Source organism: Equus caballus, chromosome 8, assembly GCF_041296265.1.
Source record: "Equus caballus isolate H_3958 breed thoroughbred chromosome 8, TB-T2T, whole genome shotgun sequence".
In the NCBI taxonomy this organism is placed as follows: Eukaryota; Metazoa; Chordata; class Mammalia; order Perissodactyla; family Equidae; genus Equus; species Equus caballus.
Window position 1 is genome coordinate 77717794 of NC_091691.1, and position 24096 is coordinate 77741889.

Sequence of the window (24096 nt, forward strand, 5' to 3'; positions counted from 1 at the left end):
TGGCAACCACAATTCTGCTCCCTGTTTCTATGAGTTTTAACCATGTACAATTTAGCATCTTTTAGTATATTCACAGTGTTGTACAACCATCAGCACCATCTAATTCCAGAACATTTCCATCACCCCAAAGAGAAACCCCATCCCTCCCAATTACCTCCTCTCCTATCCCCTGACAACCACTAATCTACTAATCCACTTTCTGTTTCTACGGATTTGCATATAGACACAATAGAACACCACTGAACAATAAAAAGAACTAACTACTGATACACACAATAACATTTTGGATCTCAAAAACCTCATACTGAGTGAAAGAATCCAGATACAAAAACCACATACTATAAAATTCCATTTATGTGAAATTCTAGAAAAACCAAAACATTAGCAACAAGAAACATGTCAGCGGTTGCCCAGAGCCGGGAGTATGGAGGTGGGGACTGACTGCAAAGGGGCATGAGGGAACTTTCTGGAGGGACGGAAGTGTTCTAAAACTTGATGGTGGCTGCATAAATATACATTTACCCAAACTCATCAGACTCCTTACTTAAAAAAGTTGATAATATTTAAATTATATGTCAATAAGACTGTAAAATAAAACCTCCAAAACCCAAACATATCTGGCCCCCAATGGAATTCATCAGCACGTCTTCCTTCCTAGTCTGGCCCCAAATCTATCCTTCTGGCCTTGTCTCCTGCCTCTGTCCTCTGTGTTTCATTTGACAAACATTCTCTGACACTTGCTGTGTGCAAAGCCCAGTGTTAGGCACTCAGACAAAGAGAGGAAAGAGGATCTGTCTTGAGGGAACTGACAGCATCGTCTGGGAGCAGAAAGAAAGGGCACTGAAACCTGACAAACATCAGGGCTCCTGGAGAATTGCTGAGTCTTGAAGGAGAAGAATATGAAAATATGGTCCAGTCACTTTGAATTTCAAGTTTGAATTAAGTTTCAGTTTAATTTTTTCAATAGGTAATATAATTACATAGTTCAAAAATAAAAGAAATTATACGGTGAAAAATTTCCTCCCACCCATCCCCCATCTGCCCAGGTTCCACTCCACTCCATAGAAACATAATTATTAGAAATATATATTATTTTCCCTTCTTTTTAGAAGAAAATATAGAATAATGTACACACTGTTCTGGACCTTGCTTTGTCATTTGGCAGTAAACCTTTGCGATATCTCCATATAGGTACAGTGAAAATTTTCACTCTGCTTTACAGTTATGTAATGGTCCTTTGTATGGATGTGCCATGATTTATCTATCCAATCTCCTTTTGGTAAACACTGAGTTATTTCCAATAGTCTGTAATGGCAAACAATGCTGTAATGTGTAACCTCTTATAAGTGATGTCTTATGTTTTGTTTTGTATATGGCAAGTATATCTAAGGCTACACGCTGAACTTTTTAAAACCACTTTGCAAACACACTAACCACTTTCGTATCTCTAGGCTGTTTTGTCTGCCTTGAAAGTCCTCACTCAATCCTACTGGCAAATTCCTACTTTACCTCAAGATCCAGCTCAACTGCTACTTTCTTGTAAAGCCTTCTGAATTCTCTTAGACAAGATCAGGTTGCTCCTTCTCTTTTCTCTCACAGTATTCCATTCTCACATCATCAGAATTGTCTATTAACACTTCACTCTTCCCCTACTAGACTGGGAGCTACCCAAGGTCATGTGCTATAGTGGATTTATCTCTGAATCCCTTAGTACTTGGTACCTGATAAGTTTTGAATAAAACATTCATTGCAGTCAGGACTGAAAAAGGGTGTTGGACTGCTCCTGTCCCTCACTTGCCGCTGCCTCCCAGCCTCTGTTAATACTTACAGGACTGCTATTAGACAAAGGTGGGCTGTGATTTCCCTTCCCCTCCCACCTAATTCCTTCCTTCCTGCCTCCACCCCTTTCCCCCCTTGGGATTCTGTCCACAGCTGCCCTTGTGGCCCTTGCTGGATCTGGCATGGAGAGCAGCTATTATAGCTTTTTAGAAAATACATAAATAAATAAATAAAATGGAGCCTTGGCTCCACCTATCTTCTCTCTTCCTCACCAAGTCTTTGGCTTCCTCTAAAGCTAGAAGAACAAATCACCTGATAGTCAAATGCCCATAAGGCACCCTCCAACATACCTTCCTCCACTTTAAGCCATAGGAGATGACAGAGTTTACTATGGTGCTTTTAGAAATGTGTTCAGGTTAATCAATGTTAAGTGATTTTTCAAAGGCAACTTGGATTATTTTTAAAAACATCGGGTTAAGTCTAAAATGTCTTGATGCTGATCTGTGCCTGGAGCTGTCAATTGCTAGGTCATTTCCACGTTAACATATTACTCTATTGCTTCCTAGTGGGCAGTGCTGGAGGTGAGAGCTCTCTGTCTCCACCTCTGGGATGAAAAGCTTAAAGTTCTGTATTCTCCTCACCCTTGGGAAGCTCCCATTCATAGGAGGGAGAGCCATCAATGAAAACAAAAGGGAAAGACAGCTTTCAAGTCTTTGCCTGCTCAGGTCAGAGATGGATGTGGGAATGGAGATGTTTCTCCTGGAGAAGTCTCAGGAAAGGTGGTTGCTTAGCTTCCTTGCAGCGCTTTGGGACTGTGATCTTCCAAATTTCTTGCTGGCTCACCTCCTAAAGAAATTAGAAACTGTGTTTCTTCTTCTATTTCTAAAGGTCACATCTAAAATGTTTCATCTGAAGTTTAAATAATGACAGAGTTTGTTATTTCTGGCATAGTATAAGTATTGGCATTTTAAAATAAGATTGTTACATCATTCTTTAAGTGTATCCAAGAGAATGTAAATATCATAATGCATTTATCATCTATTTAAAACATACATGAACAAGGTTTTCTTTAAAAGAAATTTTACATCACTCTTCTTCTACTTATCTTTTGTTTCCTTTCAACTTGCTCCTGAACATTTTAATATAAGATTTTTAGGCTGGAAAATCTTTTATTGATCAGCCTATCATATTTCCCTACAAAAAATTTTTAAAAAGATCTTTTGACTGAGTTTTTAAGTTTAAAAAAAAACTCATCTTGATTTTATATTGATACAATTTTAAATGCTTAATTGATCTAAACAACATAAAATATTACAAATTTTGATAATCTATTAAAATTAAAGTGTAGAATATTTTTGCCAGAATGAAAGAGGATTCAGAGTCAATTCTATTCCTAGTTTTCACTTGTATGGATAGAAGCATGAAATACTTTGTTCATTCACTCAACAAATATTTACTGAGCACCTCCTATGTGTAAATTGCTACTCTAGGCACTTGGGATACATTAGTAAACACTATAGATAAATCCCTGCCCTCATGGAGCTTATATTCTAGTGGCAAGTGATACACAATATGCAATAAGCACAACACATAAGTAAATAATACAGCATGTTAGAAGATAAGAGCTACGGGAAAAGCTATGGGTAAGGGGCATCTGGAGTTCAGAGTGAGGGTTCAGAATGGGTTGTGATTTTAAAAAGGTCAGGGTGGGCCTCATTGAGAAGGTGATATTTGACTAAAGTAGCTGAGGGAGTTAGCAATGCAGATATCTGCAGGAAAGTTGTACCAGGCAGAAGGAACAGCCAATGCAAAGGCCTTAACTTGGGAACACTGCTGTTATCGTCTAGGGTCAACAAAGGAGGTCAGTAAGGTTGCAGCAGTTATCCAAGAGGAGAATAACAGGAGGTGAGATCAGAGAGGTAATGATCAGGGTGGGGCAGTGATGCTGATCTTGTAGAACCCTGTAGACTGTTGTAAGGACACAGACTTTTACTCTGAGTGAAATGAGGAGCCATTGCAGGGATTTAAGTAGAGGAGTGACATGATCTGACATGTTTTAGGAGGACCACTCTGGCTCTCATGTTGAGAACAGACTCTAATGAGCAAGACTGAGATCAGGGAGAGCTTTTAGAAGACTAATCAAAGCATGTGATGATGGTGGCTCAGACTGGGGGAAGCAGTGGAGGTGGTGAGAAATGCTGTGATTCTGGACTAGACAGGAGATATAAAAGAAAGAGGGAAGTCCAGCATGACTCCAGGGTTTTTGGTCTGAGCAACTTGAAGGACGGACTTGTCATCAACCAAGATAGGAAAGTTGGTGGGTTGAACAGGTTTGAGGGAGAATACTGTTCGTTTTGTAGCTTGTTAAGTTTGAGGTGTGCAGTAGATTAATGGGTACCAGAATCTAGAGTTCAGATGAGACGTCTGAGCTTAAGATATAAATCTGGGAGTTGTCATCATACACATTATCATTTATCTTAGACAGTATTGAAAGTTAGGAGACTTGATGAGATCACCAATAAAATGAGTATAGACAGAAAGAGAAGCAATCCAAAGAATGAGCCCTGGGCCACTGCAAGGTTAGGAGGTCTGGGAGAAAAGATGGAATCAACAAAGAAGAAATAAGACAGGGAAGGAGAGACCAGTGATGAAGGAAGAAAAGCAAGAGGGTGTAGTTAAAAACAAAAGGTGAGGGGCCGGCCTGGTGGTGCAGTGGTTAAGTTTGTACATTCTGCTTCTCGGTGGCCCGGAGTTCGCTGGTTCGGATCCCAGGTGTGGACATGGCACCACTTGGCAAAGGCCATGCTGTGGTAGGTGTCCCACATATAAAGTGGAGAAAGATGGGCATGGATGTTAGCTCAGGGCCAGTCTTCCTCAGCAAAAAGAGGAGGATTGGCAGTAGTTAGCTCAGGGCTAATCTTCCTCAAAAAATAAAATAAACAAATAAAAACAAAAGGTGAATCAAGTGATTGGCTGTGTCAACTCTTAGAGTCAGGTCAATTAAGATGAGAGCTGAGAATACATCATTGGACTTAGACAATGTGAAGTTCATTATTGATCCTGACATGAGTAGCTTTGATAGAGTAGTAAGGTGAAAGCAGGAATGGAGTGTGTTTAAGAGACAGTGGGAGACTCTCTCAGCTGAAGAACTAAAATATGCCATGGATGTAACATTGTGTGTGTTGTTATGATTCCATTACATATGTAGGTAGTCTTATCATACACATTGTATTTGCCATGTTTTTGAACTTTATATAAATTGTATCATATGGCACGTATTCTGCTGCTGCAGAATGGGAGGAGAACTAGAGACAGAAGGTACAGAAAACTCCTTTAGAAGTTTTGTTGCAAACGAAGCAGAGAAATGGGGCAGTAGCTGACGGTGGAAGTGAGTCAAAGAGAAGATTTTGTAGAATTGGAGAAACAACAGCTGCATATAAGCTTATGGGAATGCCCCAGTAGAGAGGGAAACACTGATAATATAGACGAGGGGGGATAATTGCTGGAGGGATGGTGATGATCTTGAGCAGGCAAGATGAGATTGCCTTAGCGGAGGGCCTGGCTTTAGCTAGGAGCATGGAAAATCAACTATGTAATGGAAAGGAAGGTACAGAAGAGGATTATGTGGGAGTTTTCATCTCATTGCTTCAATTTTCTCAATGAAATAGGAAGCAAGGTTATTAACTGAAAATGAGGATGAGAGGGAAGGAGGTGTAGGTTAGAAGACAGAGAAGGTATGAAATCCAGAAGAATGGAGGAGAGAAGCAGGATTCCTGGGCAGCACTAAGGGCTCACTTGAGGTTCACAGTGATGAAATTAAAGTGAAACTAGTCAGTGTAATTGTGTTTTTTTCTCTAGCCACATTCAGATGCATGGGTGCTGGCATGGAAGAGATGGAGAGCTGGCTTGAATCAGGATTGTGGTTTTGTCCAGCAAGCACAACAGAGGGGGAGGGGGAAGGGGCTGAGGGTATATGCAAGAGAGTGATTGTAATGACTGGTCAGGGGTTTAAGCTGGGTTAAGGATGGGAGAGAGCAGATATGTAGGTTGAAGAATTGCTGGAGTCAGAGTACTACAGGGAAATGTGGAAATATGAGGTGGTGTTCACTGTGTGATATGTTTGGCACTGTGATGATAAGGAAGTTGCAAAGTTTCATAAGGCTCCGGTGATTATGCCCATGAGAGTGAGTGGCTGAGTTAGGGTAAGACAAGATCCTTGGAGAAGTCAAGGAGCTGAGAGGTCAGAGTATTGGGAAGATCATCTAAGTATATGTTATAAGCACCTAGAATTAAGGCAGAAGTGGTATTGGAGTGACTGACAGGAACAAATGGTGAAAAAATGAAGGGGAATGAGAGCACTGTTGAGGGCTACTGGATTACAAGATTTAAAGCTGCAGGTTAAAAGGGAGGAGAGAGAGGGATGGTCTGGAAGCAACGTTGAGGAGCAAGGAGGACACCTACCTCACCTCCAGGCACAGTCTAAGATGCTTTTGGTTGAAAACACAGTTGGCACTACTTGAAAGGGGGAAGTGGAAGCAGTGTCCCAGGGGAAAGTCAGGTTTCCCTTAAGCAAGAAGGTGAAGGGAACCTGAAGAGAAATTCTGAGGCAGTTGAGTTAAAGGGATTGTCATTTGCATAAATAAACAGATGGTGTGGTGGACATACCCTAATGTGGCCCCATATTATCCCCACATCCTGGTGTTCATGCCCTTGTGTGGTCTCCGTCCTTTGAGTGGGGGTGGGACTTGTGATTGCTTCCAATCACAGCAGAGTATGGCCAACAGAGTATGACAAAGGTGACAGGATGTATGTGATCATGTGTACTTGATTATGTTACATAAGATTGTAACTAGTGTCTTACACTGAGACTCTCCCCCTCACTGGCTTTGAAGAAGCAAGCTGCCATATTATAAGCTTCCCTATGGAGAGGGCCACATGTCAACAAACTGAGGGGGCCTTCAGCCAACAGCCAGCAAGGGACTAAGGCTCTCAGTCCTGCAGTTTGCAGGGAACTGAATGCTGCCAATAACCACCTGAGTCTGGAAGTGGATCTTTTCCCAGTGAAGCCTCACTTTGTGATCTTGTAGAGGACCCAGATAAGCCATGCCTGGACTCCTCCTGACCCAGAGAACCTGTGAGCCAATAAATGTGTGTTATTTTAAGCTGTTAAATTTGTGATAATATTGTTATATAACAATAGATTAATACAGATGGGAATGGAAGAAGTTTAGTCAAAGCCATGTTACTCAATTCTTTTAACTCCTTCTGAGGTATATGGCCTAAGAATCACATGTTGATCTGTTATCAATTCACCTGGTTAGGTCTTTCTTCAATTTCATTGATAGCAAAGAACTGCAAACCACCTGCCTTGCAAAAGAATTTATAACTCATTCATTTGTCTCATTCACTTTCTTGCACAGACACCAATTTTTGAATTGTCCCTTTGAATTGCCCTGGAGGTTTTTACATCTTCGGTAGACAGTAACTGGTGCAAATGTTGACTTTTTTTCACGAGGTGGGAGAAGGGCAGTTTTGAAAGGGAATGCAGTGTTCTCAGGTGCTTTCTCAAGATGAGCACTTCCAGAAAATAGTACATATAGTGGTGGAAGATCTGGAATGAATTCCCTTAAAACTAGTCTTGGAAAGCCTTCATGAACCCCAGGGGTAATGGAACACCAGTGAAGATGATAGTTTTAGAGGCTTTCTGGTAGAAGAGAGAAGAGCCCAGGCTGTGATGGCGAGGACAGCATGGGGCCAGGGGGTGGGGCACTGTGTGTGAAAGGTAGGAGGGGCACTAGACAGTTTCTGGGGCATGAGACTTAAGAAATGACTTTAGACCTTTCTAATAATTAGTCTTGGTGAGATCTGCAACGGAACTATTTCCTGGTTGGTGAAAAATATATATAACCAGTATGTGTTTTCTGAAACTGTTTAAATATAAAAGAAATGCATGCATCTTGTAAAATGTTCAAAGAAGCAGAGTTTACGCCTTTCCTTACCCAAGAGGTAACCTAGTTAACAGGTGTGTGGCAGGTCCGCGAAGGTCCCCTCCAACTTTGAGGTTGCCCCTAAATCTCTTCCAACAAGAACCACTCACTTTTCGTAACATCTGGCCAAGCTCTCAAATGTGTGATTCCTTGACTCCATTGTGCATCTCTTTAACTCAAAGGGGAGTCTCTCGAGTGTAGACACTTTTGGATCTAGTGATCCAGGGCTGGTGGAAACGGAAGGAGGGTGCGGTCATCGCCAGTTTCTTCCCAAAGTAAACCGCTCCAACCCCCTTCTCCCTGGGGCTGGCTGTCAAAGTCTAATATTTGTGCCCACGCAGGTCCTCAAAACACAAGGCCCGGCAGGTCGCTATTTATAAACACTTACTGGATGCCCACTATACGCCGAACTCTCCTGCGACGCTTGGGTACTTTTTTGCAGAGGGATGCCAATTTCTCTCAGGACCACTCCCTCCAAGCAACCCTTCCCCGCACCATCGTGCGGCAGCGCGCTCCGCCCGGCCCGAGGCCGGGTCGGGACTGCCGGCAGCCAGCCGACTGGTGCTGCCCCGCGGGCGCCTGCGCAGAGCGACTCGCCCGTCACTAGGGGCGGGAGGCGGGGGCAGCCGGGAGAAAGGAAAGCTGCGGGGGGAAAAAGGGCCAAACCCTGAAATTACCCGGATGTGGTCTCCGCGCGCGCATGCTCAGTGTCCCCTCGACAAGTTGGCAGCAACAACACGGCCCTGGTCGTCGTCGCCGCTGCGGGAACGGAGCGGCTCGGGTGCCGGAGCCCGCGTTCGCGCCCGCCCGTTCTCCTCGAGAGGCCTTTCCCGCCCTCCCTCGGCTCCGCGGCCGCCCAGGGAGCGGAAGCGGGTGAGGGGAGCCGGGCGCCCCGCGAGAGAGGCCCCCCGCCGCGGGGCGGCCCGGGAGCTCGAGGCGGCCCGGCCCGCGCGGGCAGCGGCGCGGCGCTGAGGAGGGGCGGCCTGGCCTGGACGCCTCGGGGCGGGGGCCGAGGAGCGCTCCGGGCCGCCGGGGGAGCGACGGGCCCGGCGCCCCCGCGGACGAGCCGCGGCGGGAGAGTGGACTCCCCTCGCCCTCGCCATCGCCGGAGCCCAGGTAACTCGCCATGTCCCCTCCCCTTCCCCCGGCGGGCCCGCGCACCCCACCCGCGGCTTCCCCGCCCCGGGGCGGGCTCCCGGCGGCGGCGGCGGCGGCGGGGAGCGCGCGGGAGGCCGGCGGGTCCGCCCGGAGAGCGAGCGCGGCCACCGGCGGGCCGGGCCGCGGTGCTTCGCGTCCCTCGGGCTGGGGGTCGGTCCTCGCGCCCCGGACTCCGCTCGCAGTTTGTCGCAGGATCAAGTTGAACTGGGACGGGGACTCCCGCTGCGGCCGCTGCGCCTCTTTGTTGTTCTGGAGTAGTTTCCCCGGGCTCCCGGCCGGGCGCGATGGGGCGGCTGGAGCGTGTTGCCTTAGGTCTAAATGAAAGTTGTGAATGGTCGGTCTTTATTTCTTTTCTCAGGCAGATTTTTGTTTTCTCTTTGTCCCGTACTTTTTCTTCTTGGTCGCCAGTTTATGTTTCTGGCTCTGATTTGTTTACTTACTTTTTGAGTATTGTGGGTGATGGCGGTAGGCAGGAAACATTCTTAGCACCTAACTGACCACCACCCCCCCCGCCCCTAATAAAAAAATAAAAGACATAGTTACCTTATTGTTAGGACTACAAGTCCTGAGCGTAAAATTGGTGGAGGGTGGAGGGCGGTGGCTCCATCACATTCCCCAAACCGCTGTTATCATTTCTCAAGCTAGATTTTCAAAGAAATGGGTGTGTTTGTTAACCTCAAAGCTTTCTTAGCTGGTACAGAGAGGTTTTAAAAAATCCTATTGAAGATTGATAGCTATTTTCCCCCTGAAAACCCTAGTAAAAATTTTTTAATTGAATATATTTCTAATTAATATTTAGTTTTACATTGCCTTTAGCTTTTGCACCATAGTTTTAGGTGAAACTGGCAGTTATTTAGGAATAATAAATATAATGGGGAATCGTTTTAATTAGTCTGGGTTGACTTTCTGAGGGCATGTAGTCTTGGCTAATTTTTGTTGACAACCTTTGACTTTTGCCAGAATTAGCGTCTTTTTAGTTTCAGTAGCCATTTGATTATTCGGGTGTTTCAAAAGTAGGTTCAGTACTTTTTGCTGGAAGAAGCCGTTTGGTCTTAATAGAAATTACAGAAATGCATACGTTCATAAAGTAATGAGATTTAGAACATTGCATCTGAATAATTTTAATTGTGGATTTCATAAATTGCTTTTGCTGTGTTGTACTGAGACTAAATATACTTCAGTTGAAATATAGTGTAAGAAGTTTTAACGTGCGTAACTATTTTTTTCAGCTAGGGATTTATTTTCTCTTTTGGAAAGTTCTAATATGATTAGTACATGACATTTCAAGTTGTAAATGATTGATATAATTAACATTTTAAAGTATGATTTCTTATTAATGTTTCTTCTGTAAGTTCTCATCATTTTGCTTTTTTATGTGGGTTTATTACAGAACAAATGTAATACAGGCAGCCAAGCGTTTAAGATTTGGAGTATCTTTAGGTCTAAAGGTGGTGATGAATTATGTAGGTTTAAGTTGTTGGAATTAAAACTAAAAGCCCTTCTAGAGAAAATTGATATAACATTTTGTGAGTCTATTAATAGAAGTGGCTTTTTCTTTGCTTTCCAGGTTTTTGGATGAGGTTGCTTTAAAGACGTATTACATCTTAATTTTTAAATTTTTGAAGTGGGAGTGCCTAAGTAAAAACTTCTCTGTTTAGCTAAGTGCCTTTCTTGTAAATCTTGAGCTTAGAAAAAAACTGCAAATCAGTTTCAGATTTAATGAAAATTTGTGCTGAGAAAGTCACTTTGAAGTTTTTTGGTATAAGTTTTATGTGGATCGTTGACCTTTTCTGATGGCTTTGCTACTTGAAGCAGTTCTGCTTATACTACGAAGCAGCAAATCTTATTTCTAAAAATCTACGCTTCACTTTCTTAAGCTACATTTTAATTGAGCTTTTTCTCCATTTCTATGTGAATTCTTTTTTCTGCATTCCCTTCAGACTTTTTTTCTCCCAAATTAAAGAGCAAGTATTAAAAAACTAATTTATGCTGCCCAGTCACACTCCAGCTCCCCAGTTTGGAAGCTGTTTTTTCTGATTGAGCTGGTGTTATAGTAACATCATTAGACACTGTTCTAATTGAGCTGTGAATTGCTGAGGCCTCTGCTGGGGCAGTTAACCCTACGGGATCTGCCTCATGCATTACATTTAAATTGCATATTTAGTCTTATCTAAAATTTTGCCTATTTTGGTGAAACATACGTTATTTTTCTTATGTTTAGACTGTAATTATTTCAGTTCTGTTTTGTCCCCCTCGAGTTCATGCCTTATTTTCATTTTTCTTTCAGTGATTTTAGAGTGAATGGTTCTTTAAGCATCTTATGTTAATTTCAGTGCACATTGTACATGTTTGGATTTCCTTTTTTTCCCCCCTAGAAGATTGTGTAGTTAGGCAGAAATTTTTGTTTTGCTTAAGTGATGATTAAAGGTGACTCTGAGGTATTGCTTAATCATGTATAAAACTAACCTGACTAAAGCTGTTTTATTGATTTCATTATTTTCTACGCTAAATGAAGGTTAAAGAAGTTAGGTTAGCATAACACAGAATTTAATACAATTTTGTTAAATTATCAAATTTTGGGCTTTTTATTCAACAGTTGAAGAAGATTTGCTTGTTTTAAAAAGAGAAATTCAGACAGTTGACACATATGTCTAGGTATCATTCATTTGAGCAACTTTCAGTATGATGCTGTTTGCATCATAATATGCCAAAACATATGCTTGATAATGAGTCAGATTTAGAATTTTTGGATTTTTTTCCCATTCTAAAATGTGTAGTTTTGGTGATGGGAAATGTGGCTGAATTCCAGTTTCTCAGGAACAAAGTATTTTAGGTTGTGTCACCTTGACACTATTACATGGTGTGATTGGCATCCAGGAAAATTTGTTTTAGTCATGAGAGTACATAAAAACTAGTGTAGTGCTTACCTGTGTAAAACTCAGATGACAGGTGGTTAGAATCTTATAATTTAAGTCTTATTTGTTACTGCAAATTGTATCGTAGGTCAGATAGATAGCTACCAGAGACTGTTTGTAAAGTGTCTATTGTTGCATCTTAATTTAAAGTTGGTGATAATTGTAAATACCTTTAAGCACAAGGACTATGCTTTATTTTCACATTTTAAATGAGATTTTTTTGCAGTTTGGAAAACTTGTAACTGTCTGGGGTTCATCTTTTTATTGCTTTTTTTACTCCCAAGGTTTAGGGCCATGGTTCTCAACCTTGGCTGCACTTTGAAATCTCTTAGGGAGCTGTACAAAATACTGATGGCTGGATCCTACCCCCAGAAATGTGATTCATTTGGTCTGGGGGTGCAGCCAGATCCGAGTTCTGAAGTGGTTTGGCTATTAGGGTCCTGTAACTGTTGTTTTGAGCTGTTTCATCTGTGTCTGCTTTACATTCCTTAATACAGTGATACACACATGCAGAACGTCGTCATCTCACATCTAACTTAATGGGTCCCTTGAAGGTTCTGCCATGTTTGTTTTGCTTCCAAGTCTGTTCCTCCATTTGTCTCTCTCTCCCTCCCTTTTCTCACCAATTCTTCATTTTTCAATTCATTTGAAATGTGTGGTAGCAAGTTTTAGGAAGCTGTATTTCCCATGATGAGAAGGTGGTTTATCATCACTCTTCTAAATAGGAAGTTGATCTTCTTTTAAAGTACTCTAAAATGCTTACTTGAGCTCCTTTTAGAGACTAATGACTTTGTTTAGGTGCTAAAATTAGCATCTAAACGCCCAGTGGCATTCTGCCTTCATAGGGGGTTAATTTGCTTGGAAACCATAAAATTTTCTAGCCACCAATTAACTGGTCACATCACTGGTTCCTGAGAGGCAAGTTGCATTGACTGAGCTTTTACTGTGAGGGGTTAACTTATATACTGTGAGACAGTTGCTCAGCAAGCCCAACTAGTTAGCGGTTCTTTAGTGATCATCTAGGGGGACATATTCAGTTCTCCATTTACATCCCAAGTGCTAGTCTAAGAGTAGTTGCATCTCCGTCTCTGGAAGAGCTATTTAAAAAAATAAAACAAAATATTATTTGTCCCCTCCCCACACCCTGTCCCAACACACACACACATTCAGAATAGGAATGGAGTGGAGGAGGCATGGGAATCTGTGTTATAAAAAAAAGTGCCTCTTGGGCCTGGCCTCGTGGCATGGTGGTTAAGTTCATGTGCTTGGCTTCAGCGGCCTGGGTTCATGGGTTCAGATCCCAGGCATGGACCTACAGCGCTCATCAAGCCATGCTGTTGCGGCATCCCAGATACAAAATAGAGGAAGATTGGCACAGATGTTAGCTCAGGGACAATCAGAAAACCCCCCCAAAACCAAAAAAAGTACCTCTTGATTTTAAAGACTTTGGATATTTTGGTATACTTATCTTTATTGCTTCATTTGTTTTGATGTAGGACAGGCTTTGTTGTGCAATCATTAGTGCGCTGGACTAATTTACTTAAAATCCTTCAAACCCCAATATGCATGTTTAGAATGCAAATCTCAGTTATGATTTTTGAGAAAAGGACTATTACTGAATATTTGTCTTTGTAGGAAGGTGTGATTTCTGTATCTTAATGTGTATGAATGTATATGATTCAGGTCTTTTTCAGGCCAAAACGTATTTCTAAATGTAAAAGTGAATTAAGGATATTTATCAGTGGTATTCACCAATGAATTCTAGAGCATTAGATATTAATAGATGGCCAGTGATTGTGATAATGCAATCATCTGGTGAAAGGATGACTGGAAGTAGTACTTAATGGGGTAAGATAAGCCAGGAACCATTGTACATAAACACACTAGGTGGATCTATGTCATAGATAGCCCCTACTAAAGCTAGCTGAAGGAAAAATTTTGTGTGTATAGATGTTGAAATTAAGCAGCTTGCTAATAGTAAATAAAAATGACATAACTTCTATGTAGTTAGTCTTTTTAATCAGTTGCATATATTCATGATGGTGTAAGTTTCACTATCTTTTTCATAATTGTAAAGTGAAGTGTGTAGTCTGAATCAGTGCTTTTGTAAAGCTGACAGCACCTCAGACTCCTGAGTGCCTTTTAAAGGTAGGGCCTCACTCTTGATATATATTTAGTAGGGCTGGGCTAACCTGGGCATTCTGATACAGCCTCTTTTGAAAGAATAAACTAAATGTCTTGATAGCCTTCTTCATTTAAAAGGTTTTATGAAATGTATTTTTCAGTTTCAGTTATTAAAGTTCATCTTGGTTTCCAGTCTTTTTAAACAGTATTTCCCAAAGTGTGGTCCACAGACTCCTGGGGGTCCCCATGACCCGTTGCTTTTAGGTGTGCATAAAGTCAAAATTACTTTTGTGGTAGAACTGAGATGTTATTTACCCTTTTACTGTGTTGACATTTGCACTGATGATGAAGAAGCAGTGGTGGGTAATGTGCAAGTATCTTAGCATGCATCAAGGCAGTGGCACCAAACTATATGAATCCTTATTGTGTTCTTCACAGCCAAACTGATGTGTTAAGTGGTTGAAAAAATGTCAGTTTCACTTAAGAGTGTCCTTGGTGAAGCAGTAAAGTTTTAATTTTTAAAATCTGTACCCTGGGGTGCATGTCTTTTTAATATTCAATGTGATTAAATGGAAGTATGCATAAAGTACTTCTGCACATTGAAGTACAAGGTTCATCTCTAGGAAGAGCACTTGTGTGATTGAGCTGCAAGCTAAACTAGTTAGGTTTTTTAATGGAACACCATTTTTATTTTTACTTAAAAGAATTACTGATGGATAACCATAGTTACTCAGACTTGGATATTTGGTAGCTATTTCCTTGAAAATGAGTGAAGTGAGCCTGCCACTCAAGGAAAATAACTATTTGTTGCCAATGATAAAATCTGATCTTTCAAGTGAAAATTAGATTTTTGGAAAACTTGTATCTGCCATCATGGGCTTGCCAGCTTCCTGATACTTAAAGACTTTTCTGATGAGATTCGTGGTGATATTAAGGAATATGATTTAAAAAAAATACATATTGTATATGGAAATGTGTCAGTATTTGGAAGATCTGTATAACTCATTGAACCAATCTTTTTCCAAATGACCAATGCATGATATTACCAAAATCATGCATGTGTAGGAGATCCATTCAAAGTACAATACAGACCAATGGATTTTTATGTAACCAAGCCACAAAATTCATTGATATCGTTTCAGATTCCACATTACAACTAACCTTTAAGAATTGCCATTTGTTGCATTTTGGTATTGAATAAAAGATGATGATCCAGTATTATCTAAAAAGGCTACTAAAATACTCTTCTCTTTTCCAATTACTTATCCACGTGAGCCACATTTTTGTCATATACTTTAACCAAAACAACATATCACAACAGAGCGAATGCAGAAGCAGCTGTGAGAATCCAGCTGTCTTCTATTAAGCTAGACATTAAATAAATTTGCAAAAAAGGAAAACAGTGTCACTCTGAATACTGATGTTTTTTTATTTTGGAAAATAGTTATTTTTTAGAAAACATTTATATTAACTCAATGACTTTATTATTATTTTAAATTAATAAAATAAATATTTAAACATTTTTTAGGTTTAATTTCTAATATGGTAAATGTCAATAGATGTAACTCACATAAGCACAGGCTATTTGGAATGCCCAATAACTAAGAGTGTAAATAAGGGGACCTGAGACTAGAGAGTTTGACAACTGCTATTTTAAAGTAACTAGTTACCTGTATTATCGACTGGGCTACTGATTCCATTGTTTATGTGGTTTGTATTATATCGCTGCTATTTCTGAGAATGTTATTCATTCAATTTTTGTTCACTTATTATGTATTAGGGAACATGTAGCAATCAAACTTAAGTAAAAAGGGGAATTCATTTGTTTGGTCTGGAAATAGAGCTAGCCTCAGAGTGCTGGATCTGGAGTCACAAGCAGCCAGTATCACAGGACTCTTGGCTTTGCTTTCCTTTCTGTTAGTTTAGGTCTCAGATAGGCTCCAGGTTACCTACTCCCAACTTCAAGTCTAGCAGAAAGAGAGGGTTTTTCCCTCTGCAGTTCCAGCTGAAGTCCTGGAGCTGTATCATTGGGCTGATGTGTGTTCTCTCCCATCTTTGAAGCAACTAGTGTGGCTAGGTGGTGGCTCTGGTTAGTCAGGCTGGGGATTGTCCCACCTGCCTACATGGGATATTCTCCTTGGAAAATCAGAGCACTTTTACAGAAGGGGAAATATATGCTGGAAGACAAAAAACAGATGTCAACTAGAGGACTTTGTTATTTCTTCTTTTAACAACCTCTAATTTGTCAATCCAGAAAAATGCTAATTATTAAATAAGATTATTGAAGGTGAAGCTAGTGTACCAGTATGACATTTAAATCTAAGACCTATGGGTAAACAAGAAGCATACTTCTAAATTTGTCTCTTGTAGTTTATCTTAAAAGTTAATCATGGAAACATTCTTTGTTTTTGCTTTGATTGTGTTATTCCTGTCTCAGATTTTTATAATCATGAATACCTGCCTTATAGTCCTTTGTCTTCTTGGAGGTTCTCCTCCACCTGCCCTCAGTTTGACGCGCCTCAACTTTCAGATGTTCCTCTGTGTAGAATCTAGGCTGTAATTTGTGCTGCAGGCAGTTGAACTAATAAGCCTGCACACCTTCTGGGTTTTTCCTGCTTATAAGCCTGTGCTTAGAATTTCTTCCGAGTGACATTTCACCAGGCCCAGCTTTCCCCCGCACCTTGTTAAACTTAAGCACTTTTCTCAAATATTCCCATATTTAGTTTATTGATCATGGATCAAAATGCCCATAACTTCTAGAAAATATACTTATATGTTTGTTTCACATATGTAATACAGCCAACAATCCAAAAGTAAACAGACATTGGAGAAATAAAAAAATATTAACATTCATTAACTAAAATTTACAAATTTCTGTGCAAGTCTCTCAGGCCAGCACTCAGCCTGTTTAATTTTAGAGTATCTTAATTAGCTTGGCTATCTGGCTTTATATCCATGGAGTTGCTGTTAGACCTATGGTCAATATCAGGTGACAGCTTGTGATTAATAGCAAGCTAGCGACAAAACACACAATAGGCAGATAGATACAAGAACAAACCTCTCTCTCTTCTGCTGATATTCTACCTCCCATTACCCCTGTCACCGTGAGTTTGTCCTATTACAGTGACTTTATCTAATATCTGTATGTTAGAGACTTCCAAATAGGCCTAACTTCTCTACTGAGCTCTTCAAACTCAGCATACTGAATTTGGTACTTAACCTCTTTTAAACCTTTTATTCTTCCTTTATCGTTCAGTTAACCTGTCTAGGAAATGGATCATTTTTTTTTTTGATAAAGATTTTATTTTTTTCCTTTTTCTCCCCAAAACCACCCGGTACATAGTTGTATATTCTTCGTTGTGGGTCCTTCTAGTTGTGGCATGTGGGATGCTGCCTCAGCATGGTTTGATGAGCAGGGCCATGTCCACACCCAGGATTTGAACCAACGAAACACTGGGCTGCCTGTAGCAGAGCGCGCAAACTTAACCACTCGGCCACGGGGCCAGCCCCAGAAATGGATCATTTTTTAACTGTCCCTTCTTTTTGCCCCTTATACGTAGTTGATTAACAAATCTAGTCTGTTCTGCCTAGAAATATTTCACTGGTTCCATTGCCCATGCCTTTAATCTAGTCCCTGTCACTATTCTGATCACTGTCTCCTAACTCGTTGTCTGTTTCCCTTTCCAAAGCTATTCTCCATGCTCTCACTATAGTTTTCTTTCTAATGCTCTTATTCCTCCCCCTCTTTCCCATCATGAACCTACTCTAGACAAAACATCTGCTCTCTTATCCCTGTGCTTTTTCCTATGATTTTCCTTTTGCCTGGCAAATTCTTCTTCACATGTGGTAGTTATTAGTACTGTTACACCAGTATTCTGACGACTCTCCTCCAGCACATGGTAGTATTGCACTTCTCTGTCTCCCTCCCTCACCTTGAAATTAGGCATGGCCCAGGGTTTCTCACCCTCAGCACTATTGACATTTTGGGCTGAACAAATTTTTGACTTGGGGAGCCATCCTGTGCATTGAAGGATGTTTAGCAGCAGCCCTGGCCTCGACCTACTAGATACACAGTAGTCCTCTGCCTCCACTTACCCATTCCAGTTGTGGCAATTAAAAATGTCTTCAGACCTTGCCAGATGTCTCCTTGAGGGACAAGGTTGTCCTGGTTGAGAACCACTGGCATGGCCATATGATTTTCGCCTATCAAATGTGAGCAGAAGGGATAGCCTTTAAAAGACAGTGCATGAGTTATCCTATCTCTTCCCCTGCCATTTAAGGATATATGTAGAGATGGAGCCTTTGTTAGCCTGCCTAATCCCTGAAAGATGACAGTGAGCAGTGCTCCCCATTTATCTGTGATGGACATATAGCTTATGCAGAAAATAAACCTTCCTTTTAAGCTACTGATGTTTTGGGGGTTGGTTGTCACTGCAACCTAGCCTAGCCTAGCCTAGCCTGACTGATACATCATGCTAAGACAGCTTACCTGTGGACTTTTCCATGTTTTCTCATTTATAGTCCCCAAACACTTTAATACCTACCTCTTTTAGCATCTATTAGTTAGTGTAATAATATATTTGTACCTTCTAGATCAGTGGTTCTCAGTTGAGTAAGTACTGCTCTTTAAGGGATGTTGTGGAACTTAGTGGGAGGGACTTTGGTGGATAGGGGTGAGGGATGTCATCCTGCAATGTGAGAGACTGTGAAGAATTATCTTGCATCCCACAATACTTTGAAATGCCCCAGAAATTCACGTGGGAGGAAAGCATATAATTAGCCTAGTACCTAACTCCATCTTAATATATACTCAATTTTTCAGGAATTAAGTTTCTCTTAATTCACTTTCTTCATTGAAGTTTTGTTCGGAACTTTATCAGGAGTTCACCGTTTTGGAAAATCCATGTCACCAACTGCAGTGCCATTATGCTATTTGAGTTGCCGGAGCAACACACCTGTCTTGGGAGGTCTAAATTTGTAGCTATAATATTTGTGATGATTCTTCATATAAGTGCAAGTATCTAACTGCTTTAAATTGTACTTTGTTGATATTCCTGAGCATTTGTATTGAAATACACATTTTATTACGTTATTTTTTTCTCCTTTATATTACAATTAGGGCATTGTTAAATTTTTAAAAATATGTGTAAGTATGTTAGAACTTTGTTTCAGGATAACTACGGGGGTGATATAAGTTACTTGTTACAAAAATGGGATGTTGATGTGAGAATTGAGAACCACTTTCTGATTATATGTTACTTGTTTTTATAACTGTGTGCTTTTCACATGGTAGATGCAGTGTTTGTTGAATTGGCCAATTTATGGCGCCCAGATTGCTTTTATGAACACTGTTGCATTTGATTACCATAGCAAGCCTGTAAAGTTGGTAAGGCAGATATTGTTCCCATTTTACAGATAAGAGAATTGAAAGATGTTAACTTGCTGCTATAGCTTTAATTAGAACATGTAATTTTATTTATACCAGTCTAGTGGTCTTGTCTCCTGTCATTCCATACTGCTCTTAAAAAAATTATAATCTAAAGCTATTTAATGTAGGAAAACATCCATATACCCCTGCTGGCATTATTTTTTATACAAGGAACTTTTAAATTATGTTTCTCGCACTTGTGGTCATAGGAATACAACAAAGACAAAAACATACGAGACAGTTGTTTAACAAAGCAAGGATGTTTTCAAAGAAGTTTGTGGTTAAAACAGTTTCTGAGATATCATTAAGGCCCCCAAATAACTAAAATTTTAGAAATGATAACATCTGATGGTGAGATTTCAGTGAAATAGTTACAAACACTTTAACTACATTATAAGTTAGTACAGATCTTCTGAATGTCATATCAGAAAATGAATTCAACAACAAAAGTATTTATACTCTTCAAAACTTGTTACAAGGAAATGCCACAGAATAAAAAAGCTATAGTCAATCCACAAACATTTGCCTGGTGTATGTCAGGAACTGTGCATGGTGTTGGGAATTTCTAATGTGAGAAAGTGTGGCTTTTTTGAACTTCTAGATGTGTAGTAACAGAGTGTGAGAAAAATGCATGATCAAATAACTATAATGTAATGTGTTGAGTTCTAATAGGTTTGCATTTTAAATTTGCATGAGAGGATAGAGTGATATACCAGGAATACACAGTAAACACACCAGGGAAGTAATTCTCCAGGATTGAGGGGAGAGGAGACAGTGTGTTAAGGGAAAACTCTTGGAGAAATTGAGACATTTAAGCTGCACTTTGAAGGATGGCTAGGACTTTACCAAGGGGATAAAATAGGATTGGATGTTTTAGGCAAAAGAAATAACATAAGCATTAACCTGAAAGCACATGCAGAAATGCATTCATTTGACAATAAGGAGCACTTAAACGTCCTAGGAATTGGACATACAATGATAAGTAAGATAAGTACAATCTTTCCCCTAGAGCTTTCAGTCTAGAAATTAAAATTGTTGTGAGGTTGGCATTCAGAGAGTTCAAACTGGTGGTTCTCTTGGGCCAGATTTGAGTTGAAGGTGTGTTTTGTTTGGCATACACAGTGGTTTCTCTCCATCTTCCTTCTTCCCCTTTCCCCTCAAATAAGTTACTGATACTTAAACATGAGATTTCACATACGATTGGGCATTGAAGATCTGGCAACAGTGTGCTAGCATTCTCAAATGCCACTTTTGCCGGAAATGAGTAGTGGCTACCCACTTTATATGGGTGTGTACTTGTACTCTTCAGTACTTTTCTTTACACCTGGCGCATTTTATTCACTTAAATAATTTGCCTGGCTTCTGTATGCCTTTGGGTTGTGAGTCCTGGGTAAGTGATTTACTTCTGTCCCTGCCTTCCTAAATTTTCTCTGACACATTTTAATAGGAAAAAATGTGTAATATGTTTTAGGAAAAGCTTTTAAAACACTTAAACATTTTAATGTTCAGACAACAGCTGCTTTTTACTGAACATTATGTACGAGGCACTTTATATAGATTTTCTCCTTTGAGCTTTATATGCTCGCCTTTTAACCCAGTTGTAGAGAGTTTAAGTAACTTAATTTGTCCAGCTATTTAGTATGGGAGCTGGGATTCTAAACCCCAGAACCCTCCATGCATGTAATCTTTAGTATCTGGAAGGTGTACCTGCAACATGTTATTTGTTGAATGTGGGCAAGTGCTAAAGTATTCAAAGACATAAGAAAATCTACTTCTCTGCATGGGGCTTTTAATTAGTTGAGACAGGCATTTATGTAAAATGGCTAACAATAGAGAGGAGCATGTGTTAAATACCAAGTGATTGATATAAATTCTGAGGAAGCCCCAAACTACAGCAGTGGCAGGCTGAATAGAAAGGAGACTGATAGAAATGACTAAGGTAAAGAATTATATGTCTTTGTGAAGGAATGTTCCAGTAGTGAAAGAGAGAGGTGGGTCAAAGATGATTCGCCTATTCTGGATATTTCATATAACTGCGATTATACAATATGTGGCCTTTTGTGACTGGCTTCTTTCACTTAGCCTATGTTTTCGAGGTTCATCCATGTTATAGCATGTCTTAGTACTTCATTTTTATGACTGAATAATATTACATTGGTTTTTGTGTGGACATAGGTTTTTCAGTAACCTTGGGTGGAATTGCTGGGTTGTATGGTAACTCTATGTTTAACATTTTGAGGAATTGTCAGACTGCTTTCCACAGTAGCTGCACAATTTTGCAATCCCTCCAGCAATGTCTAAGGGTACCATTTTCTCCACTTTCTTGCCAATGCTTATTATTGTCTGTCCATTTGATTTACCCAACCTAGTGGGTGTGAAGTGGTATCTCCTTGTGGTTTTGACTTGCATTTCCCTAATGACTATTTATTTATTTATTTTTTTTTGAGGAAAATTAGCCCTGAGTTAACTACTGCCAATCCTCCTCTTTTCTCTGAGGAAGACTGGCCCTGAGCTAACATGCATGCCCATCTTCCTCTACTTTATACGTGGGACGCCTAGCACAGCATGGCTTTTGCCAAGCGGTGCCATGTCCACACCCGGGATCCAAACTGGTGAACCCCGGGCTGCTGAGAAGCGGAATGTGTGAACTTAACCACTGTGCTGGCTGGCCCCCCCAATGACTATTGATGTTGAGCATCTTTCATGTGATTATTGGTCATTCTTTTTGGAAAAATGAGTATTAGTATCCTTTGCCCATTTAAAAATTATTATCCATCTTTTTATTGTTGTCTGTGGTCTTTTTTAAGAAAGATGGGTGTTGTTAACTGATAATTAGCATTTGGTACCAGGTGATGGTGAATTTTTCATGTGTATGTGTGATAGACTTAGGTTTTACGAGTCATTAATCAAGAATATTTTAAAGTGCTGGTCTTCATAAGTAATCCTGTTAAAAAGTCCTGTTAAGCTTTTACTTTAGGGTGACTAGTACAGTTAATAAAACTTGATTGAGCATGCCTCTATAATAATGAGAATGTCTAGCTTTAGTATTTTTGGAATATCAAAAACAAAATTTTAATTGTCATTTAAAACTCTAAGCACCAAATTTTAATTATGCACACTCAGCCTTTGACTTAACTGGAGCGATTCCATCTTTTCCCAAGTAATTGAATCTACTTTGTGAAATGTATTCTCATATCTGTGTCTCATTTTTTTTTAGGTTATCCTGAATACCACATGACTAACAATTTTCCTTGCAACATTAGCCGTTGTTTTTCACTGCCTCCAAAATATCGAAATTGCTCCGGAAATTGGAGACGTATTTGACTTAAAAGAAATAACTTTAACAAATGGACAATATGTCTATTACGAATACACCAACAAGTAATGATGCCTGTCTGAGCATTGTACATAGTTTGATGTGCCATAGACAAGGTGGAGAGAGTGAAACATTTGCAAAAAGAGCAATTGAAAGTTTGGTGAAGAAGCTGAAGGAGAAAAAAGATGAATTGGATTCTTTAATAACAGCTATAACTACAAATGGAGCTCATCCTAGCAAATGTGTTACCATACAGAGAACGTTGGATGGCAGGCTTCAGGTTAGTCTTGTGCTAGAGTTTTTCTGTATCTTTTGTAGTAGCATATTAAAAAAATTCATATTTCCTCTTGAGTTACTGTGGGATAATTTAATGCTTACTCCATCTCTTCAGATACTGTACATCCTATACCAGTATGCATTATGGGAATATATGGAGGAATATGCCTTCCATATGATAAAGATATATCTTAGAAGTTTTTTAATAAAAAAGTTCAATGTAGAAAATTTGGAAAATAAAAATAAAAGTGGAAGAAAACTCACACCTTTAGCACTTCCTTGTAGCCTTTTCTTTTTTGGTATTATATGCACATTTTAAAAACTGAGTTATACTTGGTCCTTTTATAATTTAGAAATCTGATATTGTATGTTTGGTACTTTTATATGAAAAACAATCTGGAAGAATTCAAGCATGTCTTTAAAAGTTAAGGAATTAAAAGCTCATATTTTACAAATTTACCTTTCGTTTTCACTGATCACCTTTTTCATGTAGAACTAGGTAATACATTTCCTGTGCTTAATATTTTTAAAGAAACAGAAATCTTATGTTGTTTGATTTAAAATTTTTATTTCTAGATTTTAGGCATGGTTTCTACAACAAACTCCTACTTATTTTTGCATTTTTTAAAACCTTTGCCCAAGCCTTAAAATCATACTTTAGTTCATTGCTTTGTGACTATGGCCAAGTAAGTTATTTTGAACTTTAGTTTTCTCATTTATGAAATGGGGATTATAATACTGGCTTTGCAGGATTGTAAGGATTAAATGAGAACATATATAATAAAGTGCCTTGTATATGTGTGACACATAACTGATGCTCAGTAAATGGTCATTTGTTTTTCCTAGGTGGCTGGTCGGAAAGGATTTCCTCATGTGATCTATGCCCGTCTCTGGAGGTGGCCTGATCTTCACAAAAACGAACTAAAACATGTTAAATATTGTCAGTATGCATTTGACTTAAAATGTGATAGTGTCTGTGTGAATCCATATCACTATGAACGAGTTGTATCACCTGGAATTGGTACGCAGACTTTGCTTTTATCTTTAGAAAGATATTTATAGTGTTTTAATTTTTCTAAGTTAAATTATAAATTTGGAAATAGCCTAGGATTT

At 39.7% G+C, this 24096-nt stretch overlaps 1 protein-coding gene and 1 long non-coding RNA gene across 5 annotated transcripts in view; one reads left to right on the forward strand and one right to left on the reverse strand.

Annotated features, from left to right (window-relative positions):
- Nucleotides 1-926: 926 nt before the first annotated feature.
- On the reverse strand, nt 927-8394 carry LOC138925414 (uncharacterized). Its single transcript, XR_011441535.1, has 3 exons — nt 8155-8394; nt 7779-7993; nt 927-2625 (listed from the first exon to the last, which is right to left on the reverse strand). It is a non-coding gene; the product is annotated as an uncharacterized lncRNA (long non-coding RNA).
- Nucleotides 8395-8462: 68 nt separating this feature from the next.
- SMAD4 (SMAD family member 4) overlaps nt 8463-24096 on the forward strand; it is a 50636-nt gene continuing 35002 nt past the window's right edge. For 2 of the 4 annotated variants that reach the window (XR_002809962.2, XM_023647820.2), the window contains exons 1-3: nt 8463-8882; nt 22609-22987; nt 23830-24004. Coding sequence is in view for 2 of the 4 variants with exons in the window: in XM_023647820.2 (XP_023503588.1) it covers nt 22739-22987; nt 23830-24004 (424 nt within the window). In the remaining 2 variants the exon portion in view is untranslated. Of the gene's footprint in view, nt 8883-8981; nt 9259-22608; nt 22988-23829; nt 24005-24096 lie in introns of those variants that run through there. The other 2 variants (XM_070275660.1, XR_011441533.1) reach the window with 2 other exon arrangements.